At 34.0% G+C, this 14,588-nt stretch overlaps 1 protein-coding gene across 2 annotated transcripts in view; it reads right to left on the bottom strand.

The window, feature by feature from the left end:
* Nucleotides 1–13,152, bottom strand: part of LOC109831737 (protein ZINC INDUCED FACILITATOR-LIKE 1-like) — a 49,185-nt gene extending 36,033 nt beyond the window's left edge. The window contains exons 1-11 of one of the 2 annotated variants that reach the window (XM_020399134.1): nt 12,796–13,152; nt 11,876–11,916; nt 11,111–11,171; nt 10,902–11,004; nt 10,672–10,774; nt 10,538–10,591; nt 6,043–6,105; nt 4,774–4,823; nt 4,619–4,694; nt 3,074–3,286; nt 1,697–1,784 (exon numbers count right to left, since the gene is read on the bottom strand). In XM_020399134.1, coding sequence (XP_020254723.1) covers nt 1,697–1,784; nt 3,074–3,286; nt 4,619–4,694; nt 4,774–4,823; nt 6,043–6,105; nt 10,538–10,591; nt 10,672–10,774; nt 10,902–11,004; nt 11,111–11,171; nt 11,876–11,916; nt 12,796–12,943 — 1,000 coding nt within the window. In that variant the 5' untranslated portion in view covers nt 12,944–13,152. The remainder of the gene's footprint in view (nt 1–1,696; nt 1,785–3,073; nt 3,287–4,618; nt 4,695–4,773; nt 4,824–6,042; nt 6,106–10,537; nt 10,592–10,671; nt 10,775–10,901; nt 11,005–11,110; nt 11,172–11,875; nt 11,917–12,795) is intronic. The other variant, XM_020399135.1, reaches the window with a different exon arrangement.

Below are 14,588 nucleotides of genomic sequence, written 5' to 3'. Positions count from 1 at the left end.
GATCGTGACAGATACCAAAGGCTGGTGGGTAGGTTGATCCATCTGTGTCACACACGTCCCGATATCTCTTTTACAGTGAGCGTGGTGAGTCGCTACATGCATGATCCAAGGAAGGGTCATATGGACGCAGTGTACCAGATTCTAAGGTATTTGAAGAATGCCCCCGGAAAAGGGCTAATCTTCAGGAAGAATGAACACGTGAGCATTGAGGGTTATTGTGATTCTGATTGGGCTAGCTGTGCTGATGACAGGAGGTCCACCTCAGGATACTGTATCTTTATAGGAGGCAACTTAGTCTCGTGGAAGAGCAAGAAGCAGTCGGTGGTGGCGAGATCGACAGCTGAGGCAGAGTATAGAGCTATGGCCTTAGGAGTTGCTGAGTTGCTATGGTTAAAGAGTATGCTGATGGAGCTGAAGCTGGATCAAGGAGCTAAGATAAAGTTGTGGTGTGATAACAAGTCAGCCATCAGTATCGCCAACAACCCAGTGCAGCATGATAGAACCAAACACATCGAGATCGATAGGTTCTTCATCAAAGAGAAGTTGGATAGTGAACTACTGGAGCTAAGTCATGTTTCGACTAAGGATCAGGCAGCAGATTGTCTGACTAAAGGACTTAGCTCAGTAGATATGATTAGAGGATGTGACAAGATGGGCTTAGTAGATATCTTTCGCCCATCTTGAGGAGGAGTGTTAACATATGAGTATTAGTTAGGGACTTATTTGTAAGTTGTGTAGGGGCCTATATAAGCCCAAGAGATCTCATAATAAGATTAGGGTTTCTATTTCAACCCAAACAAATATAGGACAATTGATATCTTCAACTAGTCTGGCAAAGATAACATTACTAAAGCTCTTTCAACCAGTAGTTTATATTCCCATGTGTAACAGTTGGGCATATGTAATATATATGCTCCCGCTTGGGAGAGGGTATTAAGGAATATATTAGTATATTAGGAAAGAATATTGTCAAAGATGCTGCACTGCACCAAAACTCCAAAGTTGTGGTGAGTTAAAGATATATATTTATATTCTAACATGCTCTGCGGGTTGAAAGTCATTTTATGGGAAGAAACCTGGACTCACGCAATGGTATCAATTTTTTAAAATCCACATTAAATTTGTGGACACTGGGAATTGAACCTGGTCATTAAGGTACCATATCAAAGTATTTCGCGACTGAAATCCAAAGTTATGGTGAGGGTTAAGGAATATTTTTTCTATCGTATATATTAGGAATTTAGAATATATTGACTGAGATATACTACGGTCATGTTGAGAGAATGATGGACTAGTTTGAGAATAGCATACTTCTAAATGCATGATGTATATTTTAATTCCACCATTGTAAATGACAGAGATCACCAGGGCTATATAAATGAGTCTGGTTTTCCACAAAATTATTTGTACATCTCTTAACAGGATATTGTGAATGGTATTGTATATCTATTGACAAGATAGATTGAGGCTTAAGTGTATGCATGAGGATATCTCTATACTTGAGTGTACACAGCTGACTGAGTCACATTCTTTTACTTTGGGACCGGGGTTGTAAAAACTAAATAGGCGATTAGATATATCATATCGTTTTAGCTTTTCTAGAGACCAAAACCACAATCCTATAATACTGCAGAGCCAGTTGGATAAAATGAAAATTGCATTTAACAGAAGATGGGTTTAACATGCATGTACACACCTGAGATTGCTAGAATCTCACCAACATCCTCGGATGAAAAGCTTAATCCTCCAAATTTTCTATCGCTCTCGGCCCATAGAGAGAATATCTGAATATTTAAATTTGATTAGTAAATGTAATTAGAAATTAGTGACTGACAGATCGAGAAGACCATAAGGACAATTAAACTAAAGTGACAAAATTGAATCCACAATGGCTTAGAACTGGATCCAAGTTTATGATTGGTTGCAGACATGTTCTAGAATTTCCTTCAGAACTATGACATACATTGCCTATTATATAACTCTGCACAAGCCTTACTGTTAGAATAAGCCAGACTCCCTCCAACCACCATTAAATTTTCTTGTCATCTCGATTTCTTCCTGATTTTAGTATTGCCCATATCAGAAAGAAAATCAGATGGAGCGAGAAATTGTAGTCTGAAAAGAAGACTTTTTACAACATGTAATGCAGAAACAAAATATATTCTATTAAGAATTTTAGATGCTTATATACTGTTTTTTTAGTTGATCAGGAAGTACGATAACTCCAGTCTTTGTTCATCATGCTTGGGATGAAGACCATCTTCCAAATTCTTTATACTATATATGACAATAGTCATATCATATGACATATGAAGGGATTCTCTCATATATAGTGATGTGGCTTAATCTTAGATGAGTGTTGTGTCCTGAGTTAAGTGATTAAGAAAACAAAAATATCCCCTTATTCACTTGGCTTAGATTCAGTTACATCACGAGAGAATCCCTCAAATGTCATATGATGCTCACCACCCTCTTTGTGAGTGTGAATATGTAAAATGGGATTATACTTTTGTAGTCAAGATTACTACTAAACTATGTTGCATGGGAACTTAATCGGACACTACATGGATATATGTATATAGCAGCATAAACTCAATTATGTAATACATCTTTTAATTTAAAACACTTGACATACACTTCTTGGATGTATATCCCACATATACACTCCTTGAAACTCCGTTGGACATTGGTCGGGTTTGTTTTAGTCTGTATCCAATTCAAAACTATTTAAAGGGTCTTTTAGATATTAGGTTCACAAAAAGCAGTTTTCTAATTTATAGATCTATATAATAAAAGAAACATAAAATAAAAACAAAATTTTATAGGAATTTTAATTTTTATAGCATGTGAATGAAAAAATAATATTGGTCTCATCTGAATCATTATTACATATGTATGTCTATGTACAGACATTTCTCTGCATCCTGCCCTTTACAAATTTACCATGTACCCCACGAGTGCTCGTACCCGTATCCGTGTTACTTAGCTACTAAAGCCTGCTAAAATTCAAACTAATACACAACAATAAGTGTGTCAATAGGAAAAAAAATCAGAAAGACATATCAAAGTTTACCTCACTGTAAGCTGTATCATGAAGGGAGAAAACACAATATACTATGATAGATGACATTAATGGCCAATTTGTAAGAAGATTTTCCGTATTAGGTTGAACTCTTCCTTCATCTTCTAAATCGTTTTCTCTCTTACAGGAGACATGAGAAGATGCCTCCAGAGGTTCGATTATTCCATCTGTTGTTTTGTTTTGGGGATGATTGTGCAATGTTTCCTGCATAATCATGATTTTAATGAAACAATATTCAAGAATAAATTAATTCATGTTCTGACCCGTTATTTCCAGGTAGCCACTCGATTTACCAGAGGATAATATGAGTTAAAAACAAACATAGGGCCAAAGTAGTCCTAGTATGTCAATGTGAGTGGACAGCTAAGCCCTGCCAGAACCAGTAAAAAGAAAATTAAAAACCAGTACATTGAACATATTTGGTATGACCAATTTGTAAGATAAAGGTCAACGACGAACTCCAGTTGAAGTGAACAAAACATAGAACTTAAACATCCCAATGAGTACAAGAACATCAATAAGTAAATGACTAATGTTTTTTATGTTATAATAAGGATTTGGAAGGAAAAGGAATTCACGAAGAGAAAAATGAAATCCGCAAGTAAATGACTTCTTTTTGTTACAAGAAGGGTTTGAAAGAAAAGGAGGAGCATGAAAATAGTTTCAAAAACACTTTGTCCACTGGGAGCCCAGGTTGATTGTATGCTCAACATAGGTTAGCAAGTGGCTGCGCATGATGAAGAAGCATAGGTTAGCAAGTGGCTGTGCATGATGAAGAAGCCCACAAACAACTGAAAATAGAATCACACTAAGAGATGGGACCTTAATTAGAAGGAATTGGTGGAATGAAATAAATCGCAAAAAAAAAAACTATCTTGTAAAATGAAGTAACCATTAGTTTTATCTGCTCCTTAAAAAATTGATCTGCAGAAAGAAACACTTATAATGAGAGAAAGAAAGATTCTAGAACAGGATAGCTGATGAAGATATGGAACAGGTGCTGGGTTCTGTTTGAGTTCAGAAACCAACAAGCATTTACAGTTACATTTCAAGTGAACCACTAGCATTCGTGATAATTTCCTGTTTAATGATTCCTAGGAAAAGATATCACCTCTTCACTAATTCATCCTCTTCAGTATTATCCTCTATAAAACCAGAAGATGGATCAAAGCTAATCGATTGAAAATTTTAACAGGGCGGACACTCTAAGCTTAGTTAAAAGACGATCCATACCCAGGGAAAATTTCTGCCCACAAAAGGAGACTGCAATGCGCAAAGGGCTAGTGGAGAATAAGTATAATTCCCTTAACCATCACAACGACTTCAAAGTTTTGGTGCACTAGAAGGGACATTAACAGCCCGGTTATAGTGTCTACCTGTGCTGTCAAGGGAATATGTTTAATAAAACTAATTGATGCCATCACTAAAATTGTACAAACATAAAAAAAACATGAAGAATTATTTTCATTCACCAAAGAGGATATCATGCATGTGAAGGATGAACAAAATAATACTAGAAATAGGATTGTTACTTACTGGAAGCCAATAACAGGCAATAAGTACTCCAAAAGCAAAGAGTGATATAAAGAAACACGGCAAGAAGTAAGGAAACCTATAAACATGTGATGATTCAAAGAATAAGAACAATAATAAGGTAATCAAATTGAGGTAAGTAGGTGAACCATCCATACCTCCCAAGAAAAGATTCTTCAGGAATGATATACGGAAATTTTTCTGCAGGCTGATAATACATACATTAATCACAAAGAATAGGCTTAAAATGCACAAAACATTTCAACAATAAGAAATAAATAATTATATAGATTTCTATATGGATTTCTGTTACTAATCTCGTGCAAATTGTAAATTGTGATACACGTAAAGGAAACTCAATAGTATTTTTTTAATATTTTTTTCTAACTATCTCATCAGGTTATATTAGTTTTCGAGGCATCATCTTTGGAATCATACTTGTACCTACCAATAACATTTACTACACTACTAGTACAGTAAAATTGTTATGTCAGATCCTAAGCACTCAGACAACATGAACACAAAGAAGACTACCTTAGCTGGGCTGACACTGAAATGAGCAATTACAAAATAAAAATTTATAGAAGTGCTAAATGAGGAAAAGGATTGAGTGAAGGCCTTTATGAAAATTAATAAAGTAAAATAAAAATATATATGATATCTTTTATCACAAATGGAGATGATCTATGAAAATCAAAAGTGGGCACTATTCTGTAGTCAATAAATGTTTACAGTTGCTGATATATTATGCATAATGCATGATCATTATTATTTTTAAACATTTACCTAACCAGGTTTTTCTAATGATTGCACTTAAAATTCTTCGTAAAAAGGAAATATCAAGATCACACATTTCTTCTTTCATCCTTTTCAATTTAGCTTTGGTTAACTTTTTAAGCCATAAACTACTTCCCTCTTTATACTGAAAATCATGAGGAATAAATCTTTTAAGTTCTCTGGATAACTTAAATATACCTACATCTGCGCCTTCCTATCTGTATTTATGTATAATTTAAATATGCATAGTTAAAAACTTACATGAAACGTTCCATGACAAAATTTACATGATGTGTAATGGCAATTCTATAAGATATGTTTCTTCCAATTTTGACAAAAACCTGTATCAGTATCCAAGAAGCATCTGGTCAAGGATGCTCAATGTTCAGAATAGCGGCATAGGAGAACAGATACTTCTACATTGAAACTGTATTGATGCAAGACTCATGGTGGCACTTCTACATTGAAACCGTATCGATGCATGACTCATGGTGAAAAAATATTTTACCACTTTTTTTTCCATAAATACCAAGATCCTAATTTAGAATTTGCATGTTAAGCGTCATGCCCTAATTTTTCAGTAAGCTTCTTAAATGGACAAATGAAACATCCTAGTACAATTTTTTTATTAGGGTCTGAAAACATCATACCTGCGCAAAGAAACCTCCAAGAGCTGGACCAATAACAAGGCCTATGCCCCATGCTGTACTGACCTGAAAAAGGATATAAAGTGATCTGTCATTACTCTGAAGTTCGAAAGAAAGATGACATGTGTTGTAAATGAAAACCCTAATTCATTATGAGATCTCTTGGGCTTTATATAGGCCCCTACACAAGTTACAAATAAGTCCCTAACTAATACTAATATATCAACACTCCTCCTCAAGATGGGCGAAAGATATCTACTAAGCCCATCTTGTCACATCCTCTAATCATATCTACTGAGCTAAGTCCTTTAGTCAGACAATCTGCTGCCTGGTCCTTAGTCGAAACATGACTTAGCTCCAGTAGTTCACTATCCAACTTCTCTTTGATGAAGAACCTATCGATCTCGATGTGTTTGGTTCTATCATGCTGCACCGGGTTGTTGGCGATACTGATGGCTGACTTGTTGTCACACCACAACTTCATCTTAGCTCCTTGATCCAGCTTCAGCTCTACCAGCATACTCTTTAACCATAGCAACTCAGCAACTCCTAAGGCCATAGCTCTATAATCTGCCTCAGCTGTCGATCTCGCCACCACAGACTGTTTCTTGCTCTTCCACGAGACTAAGTTCCCTCCTATAAAGATGCAGTATCCTGAGGTGGACCTCCTGTCATCAGCACAACTAGCCCAATCAGAGTCACAGTAGCCCTCAATGCTCATGTGTTCATTCTTCCTGAAGATTAGCCCTTTTCCGGGGGCATTCTTCAAATACCTTAGAATCTGATACACTACGTCCATATGATCCTTCTTTGGATCATGCATGTAGCGACTCACCATGCTCACTGTAAAAGAGATATCAGGATGTGTGTGACTCAGATAGATCAATATCATCCACATATACTGCAAGTAAGGTGATGTGACCTCCACTTCTTCGAAAGAACACGGTATGGTCGGCGCTGATCTGCTGGTACCCCATACCAATCATAGCCCTTCTGAATCTGTCAAACCAAGCACGAGGAGACTGCTTTAGCCCATAGAGAGACTTCTTCAATCTGCAGACCTTTTTCACTGTCTGATCTGTATCGAATCCTGGTGGTATCTCCATGTATACTTCCTCCACTAGATCTCCATGAAGGAATGCGTTCTTCACATCTAGTTGGTGTAGCTTCCATCCACTATTTACTGCCAGAGAGATTAAGGTCCGAACAGTGCCCATCTTTACCACCGGTGCAAAAGTCTCATCGTAGTCGATGCCATATGTCTGACTATATCCTTTTGCCACCAAACGTGCTTTGTAGCGCTCAACCTGTCCATCTGGATTCTGCTTCACAGTGAAGACCCACTTGCATCCAACTGCTCTCTTCCCTTTTGGTAGTTTTACTAACTCCCAAGTATGGTTCTTCTCAAGAGCCCTTAGCTCTTCGTGCATATTTCTGGTCCTTCTTTGTAACCTGCCAATTGTTAGGTATAGTAACAGAGTCCAGAGATGTAATGAATGCTCCATGTGCAGGGTGGATGTTAGAATATGATACAAACTGAGCAAGATCCCAACCATATCTATCGGTAGGATTTCCCGCATTACTGCGAGTAGTCCTCCGTACGGTTTTAACATGCATAGAAGTAGTCGTTATAGTGAGTATACATGCTTTAGAACTTTCCTATTCCAAACTAGAGTGACTGTGCTTTATTTGCAGAAATTATCAATGTATACAGCTGCAAAGGGTAACACTGAAGTGATGTCCATCAGAACACTAACTGAAAATATGTTCGGAACATTATGAAACTTTTGACAACTATAACTACCATATAAGATTTCTCTATGATTGGCTGGTGCATACAAGGAACTGGACTTGATGGTTCATCAAAATCTAGAAAATGAAGACATACTTCGTACCGGTTCTTGTTTTACTATTTTTCAAGGACATATAATAATTATATGTTTTTACAAAAGCCAATATCATAATTGTGCTTGCTTGTGGAATTTCCTTAAATCATAATAAAAATGCAACAAAAAAAACAATTAAATTAGTATATCTTGTTGGATATCTTGACCCCAAGATATATTGTTTTGATGATAACAAATATTATATGTTGTGTGTATTATGTGCTAACGTTTGTTTTGCAGTATCAGAGCCAAATCAACAATGATAATCAAAGAGATACTCAAGATATAAGATAAGTTCAAAGCAACAAGAAGCAAAGAAGAAGATATGTTCAATAGTAAAGTTGTATTTTTACATTTTCTTTGCTTAGATTTTTCGTACAAGCCTTGATCATTTACAATACATACACACACATAACTTTTAGAACACACTAACACATGCTTAGTGTGTGGTTAACTATAGAAATCCCCTAAGTTAACCATTAGAGGTTATAAATATTGAATGAGTCTTAAAACATATCAAATATCTCATATTTATACCTTAGTAGTCGACTAATAGTCTTAGTAGTCGACTACTCAAGCCTTAGACAAAATATAAAGTTTCTGTCACATTACAGTGTAGTTGAGTAATATACAGTGTAATCGACTACTCAAGACTTAGACAGAATATCAGTTTCTATGTCATTTCAGATTAGTCGACTAATTAGCTTTGTAGTCGACTAATCAACTTTGAATCAGAATTCTAGACTTTATATAGATTACAGTGTAGTCGACTAATAATCAGAGTAGTCGACTACTAAGATAAATCTTAACTTCACAGAGTCTGTTTGAATTGAGTGTAATCGACTACTAAGAGTTATAGTTAACTATAGAGACAGTTTTTCTGACATTTCAAGTTTGAATTTATGACTGTTTATACCCGTTTTTATATTTATTTGGGTTAAAAACTTGTCTTTTTAAGGGCTATAAATAGGTTCTATGTTTAGAAATTGCCATCCATTATTTTTGTACTTGTAAGATTCATATATTGTGCAAATTAACTCTCAGGTTTTCAGTTTTCAGTTCTAAGTCTTAGAAAAATAGAGTTTCAAGATATTGTCTTTGTTCCCATCATTCTTAGAGATTGTTTAGGTAATATTCAGAGTCAAAAAGATTCATAAGCCACTGTTACACGTTCACATCCACATCAAGGCTTATAGGATTGGATTTGTATTCTTGCTACAATGAAGGTTTGTCACAGTTTTAAGAGGGTTGATCTCTTGGTCTAGAGATCGGTATGCAATTGGCATGGTCTTGTCAATTGGGGTTGTAATTTGCATGGTCTTGCAAATTGGTCAGGTTTGCTTGTGATTTTATAAGGTTTCAAAATCATAGTGAAAATCTCAAGCGGGATTTGCTTGGGGATTGGATGTACACCGGAGAGGTGGAATTAATATACATGTTTGTGTTTGTGATGTTCATATTCTGAGATTGTTATCATTCTTTCTTACAATTTATAACACATCTTGCAAACTCTTTAAATAACACTAAGCAACATTCTCTAGTGTTTTTTGTTATAAGCTTCTGTGGATCTTACTCTTGTATTAGATCAGATCCTACATATCTTACTACAATGCAGCGCACTTTTCCAATAAGGTCATTGAATATGTTTATCAAGGACTTTAAGGTTAATAAAAGATGGATAGGCGAATATTCGAACAATCAAAAAAATAAAAACGAAGAAAAAGATTACATTGAGATAGTTACGAGTTTGACTAATTTTCTGTTACTTGATCAAACAACCCCCAATTCAATTATTTCATCTACATCAAATGATCTTTCGAATTGGTCAAGCCTCTCAAGTTTATGGCATCTTGTCTATGGTACCAGTTGTTGTTTCATCAAATTTGCTTCATTAATAGGCTTGTGATTCGACTTTGATCGTTATGGATCCACGATCGAGTCCTAGGCATGTGGACCTAATTTTAACAGCCGGGACAGTAACAATGGAAATGGCTCCTCCTCTAGTGAGATTATATGAGCAAATGCCTGAATCAAAATATGTCATTGCTATGGGAGCCTGTACTATTACACGAGGGATGCTCAGTACTGATTCTTATAGTACTGTTCGGGGAGCTGATAAGTTAATTCCTGTGGATGTCTATTTGTCGGGTTGCCCGCCTAAACCAGAAGCAATTATAGATGCTATATCGAAACAGGCATGCATCTAGTATTAAAGAATGATAGAGAAGCCAAGTCATGTCTAAGCACAGAGAAACATCCTATGAACTAGTTCTAACCTCCACATGAAAATCTCCTATTTTCCAATTGAATTAATCTTAAAACTTACATTTCCTATTTCCCGTCCGATATTAACACGTGCCTCGTCTCCATTTATTGTCACTCTCTCTTTCACCTTCATACTTATTTTTCTTGGTTCTCTAAAACTTCGTCCAATTTAAGCAGACAGTGTGCATGAAAAATTATAGTGAATAGTCTAAATCATGACTAAAGATGCACATTAAAAGTAATATTTAAATCATGGTAAATGATGTAGAGAACGGTTAAGGTATGAATTTTCCATTAAGTCGTGTATATACCATGGCTTGCATAAGTCAGTACTGAATGGTTCATACCAGTGATAGTGCAATAGATTGATGCTCTGGTCGACAAACTTCTACGGCATATGCCTGAACAAAAGCATAATTAGAAAACAAAACTTGAGAGGGACAGAGGACAACTTCATCAACGTAAAAGAATTAGTGAATACCTTTATTGGGCCAAGTATACCATTAAAAGCTCCAAGAAAAAATCTCGTAGCAATTGCCATCCAATAATTTACACTTAATCCAAAGAGGGTGTTAAATATAATCCTGAAATACAAACAAAAAAAAAAGTCAAGAAAATGTCAAATGCACAGAACGTCTAAGAAACAGAAGCATTCATTCTTTACTAAAAGAGGTCCAAATTAATAATGTGCAAGAAATAAGCAGTACTGACACTGAAAAGAGGCCAATTATTATCACAGGCTTCCTTCCCCATCTATCTGCCACTATTCCCCAAAATACAGAAGTCAAAGCTCTCCCAAACATAAGCGCAGCACCTTTGAGATAAGAAAATGAATGCGTATGAATTTGGTAAAACTAAAGTGAGCAATACTTAGATAGATATCAACTATAAGAGAATAAGAGATAATCTTCACAACTAACCAACAAACCCTGCATAAAACCCGATATCTTCCACTCTATTGGCAATATGTAAGTCCCTTATCTGTGATAAATGAAAGTCGATGAATTCATGAACTATATATGAATTATGTCATATACACAGGTTCATTAGATCAAGATAAAGCATTATGAGCACTACTTTTGGACAATTATATTCTTTGATTGTGTCACCCATTTGAATCTCGAGGTTCTAGTATCAACATTCAGCCACTATTGCAAGGGTGGTGTAACTTACCAGTGTTGTTAGATATTAGAAAATCTAGAGGTCATTTACTCCAAATTTTGAGATTTTGTTGTTGTGGGCTATTTGCTTTCATATAAATTAAACTTGAGTATCTTTTAGGCATATTTCAAGCTTCCATTACAATACAAATTAAAAAAATCCTTTCTAATTAATATAGAATAATTAAGATTCCTTTTCTAGATTATTTAGAAAAAATAATTTATTCTAGAATAGTTCCAAGCATAAGACATCTGCATGAATAATTTCAACAGTTTTGTAGATTGACTTTAAAATTTTTAGAAACCAACATGCCTTAGCTAGCAAGAAAAGTGGTGCAAGATTTATCAATGGAATACTTATTATTAAGTTTTCTCATCCATTCATGTTCCGACACACAGAAATTTACACTAAATGTTTCAGTAACCTCAGAGATGAAGCCAATTATTTAAATTCTTCAAATTTACAAGCTAAGAAGAATGAAACAAGGAGCATATACATGAAGAAAAGTATAATCTTCTACGTACCATGAAGTACAAAAAGGGAAACAATGATGATATTGGTAAACCTGAGAATTGGCAGGAAAAAAATTAAAGATGTGAGAATCTTGTCAAAAACCTTGAAAATTTAAGATTTAGAAGCTCAACTAATAAGTAAAAAGATCTACTACAAGAACCAGTTAAGATTAATACCAGCAAATATGTAACAAACACTCCGGATGTTGGTAGAAATAGTAACTATTAGATTTCTCAGTAATTCTTTTCCCCTATGATTATATAGTTTTCTCAACTCTCAAAAAGTTGGATCTTGTGTTTCAAATAGGTTGAACAGAGTATATGCTAACAGTAGATAACTAAATCTATTAGTTATTTCTTACATAAATAACATATCACCAAATGCAGCAGTGATTTCAATACCCCTTGACATACTCCATGGTTCACAAAAAATTTATTCTAATAAATTTAATCAACTAACAATAGTCACAGAAAATTCTTCAGGAAGATAAAAAAGAAAAGGTTAAATCCTATCCTTGTCCCTGAAAAAAAACAGGATTATGTTCCTGCAAATAATTTCTAATGAAAATGATAAACAACACAAGGCCATTTCCTAGCTATTAGAGAAACACGAAAAGGTTTGCCACTTGAAAACGTATTTATGGCTCTATTCCAATGCCGACTAATTGCACCAAACATTTGTCTCATTCATAAAATAAGGTAATACATTCATGAAATAGTACCTAAATACAGAAACTTAGATAATTTTCCATCCATAAACATCTGATATTTGAGGGGGGGAAAACTATCAAATACTCCAAAACAAAACATACCCACATGAGAAAATCCAATTTTAGATCATGACAAATAACTACTACCAGATCATGGCAAAAACAGACCCAGATGAGAAAATCCAATCTTTGCCAAAAGAAATAACCCAAAATTCCCCTTACAAATTGCAAGAGTGCTGATCCAAACATAAAAGAACTCTCTGTAAGGCAACCCAAAGCTCTCATTCTTCTTCTTCTTCTCAATCCTGCAACCTGGGCAATTCTCAAAGTAGAGCGTGTCCAAAAATGGCACCTTGCTCTCATCCCCCATGGCTCCAGTTCTCAGTAGATATTGTTTCTCTTGGGTTTTTGGACAGACCCAGATGGAGATTTTGGTTAAAATGAAGAGAAACGGAACTTTTTTTAAGATTCAAATTTTGAGGGTTTGCACGTTACCCCTCAAGTCTTCCATAATCTTGTTATTAGCAATTTTACCCGCAATTCCATTATGGCCTGTTTGAATGGAGGGTAGAGAGGGGGAAGGTTTACCGCAATTCTATTATGGCCTGTTTAGAGCATCTCCAACCCAAAAATCCAAAATGGTGTAGATTTTACACTAAGTTAGTGTAGTTTTTACACCAAATCATTATTTCATCTCCAACCATTACACCAAATTTTACACATAAAAAAATATTCATTTTATTTACAAACCATAAAATGAGATATAGTTGGCATATTTGATTTGTTATAACAAACTATAAGGACAAACTTGGGAAAAACCAAAAACTCCATATCTACAGTGTTGCGCCAAATCTGGCGCAACACTGTAGCACCTCATCAAAATGGTGCTGAATTTGCAGTCTGGTTGGAGAAAGATTTGGCGCGGTTTTTGCTCCATTTTGGGTTTTTGGAGTTAGGTTGGAGATGCTCTTAGATGGAGGGTAGAGAGGGGGAAGAGAAGAAATCTCATTTTAATCTTGTTTGGGAGTTTCATTTAGGTAGGGTAGAGTAGGGGAAGGGAAAGGAAATTTGGCTCAAATTCTTACACCCCAAATTATGGTGTAATAGAAGGGATGGGAAGGAAGGAGAATTTTTCTTCTTCCTTTCCCTTTCTAACTGAACTCCCAAACACACATTTAGTGAATGAATTACCATAAACACCTCTATCAGTCAATCTATCCCAAACAACACTCTTTACCAAATTTAGTTTCATTAGACTTCGTTTGGATAGCATGATGTTTTCTTTATTGTGTTTTTATAAAAAGACACAATGTTTTTGTGTTTTTTCCTTAAAATGTTTTTAAAACATCATGTTGAGTATTTTTTATCAACACTGGTTTGACCCATTATAACATTAGTATTAAACATATTATTAATATATTAAATATTAATTATAATAAAATATATTATAAATAAAATATTATAATATTCAGTTTATATTATTATAGTATTATACGTATTAAATGTAATATAATATAATATTGTATAATGTACTTTAATGAGTTATATTATATTATAATTATTATTATATTATAATTATTACGTATTATTTTCAAATAATTATATATTTAATTATTTTGGTATATCAATTTGTTATTGTTGTATATTATATTAATATTTTTAATAATATTACATATTATAGTATAATATATACTATTATATAAAATTTATTTATCTATTATCTATAATTAATATTAATAATTTATAATTATGTTATTTCTCTATGTTATTAATAAATTAATATATTAAATATTTTAATTATATAAATATATATAGTTTTTATATGTTAGAGTTATATATAGTACTTTATGATATCTTAGTATTTATGATATAAATAAATATAATAATATTATGAATAATTATTTTTTATTTACCATTTTTAAATAAATTATTTTATTATTAAAAAATATTTTCTTATTAATTTATAATATTTATTACATAATATATAATATTTATATATTATATTATATTTACTA

The sequence above is a fragment of the Asparagus officinalis genome, chromosome 2 (assembly GCF_001876935.1).
Source record: "Asparagus officinalis chromosome 2, Aspof.V1, whole genome shotgun sequence".
Classification (NCBI taxonomy): domain Eukaryota; kingdom Viridiplantae; phylum Streptophyta; class Magnoliopsida; order Asparagales; family Asparagaceae; genus Asparagus; species Asparagus officinalis.
The sequence above is the reverse complement of the archived record's forward strand: the minus strand, read 5'-3'. Positions and strand labels throughout refer to the sequence as shown.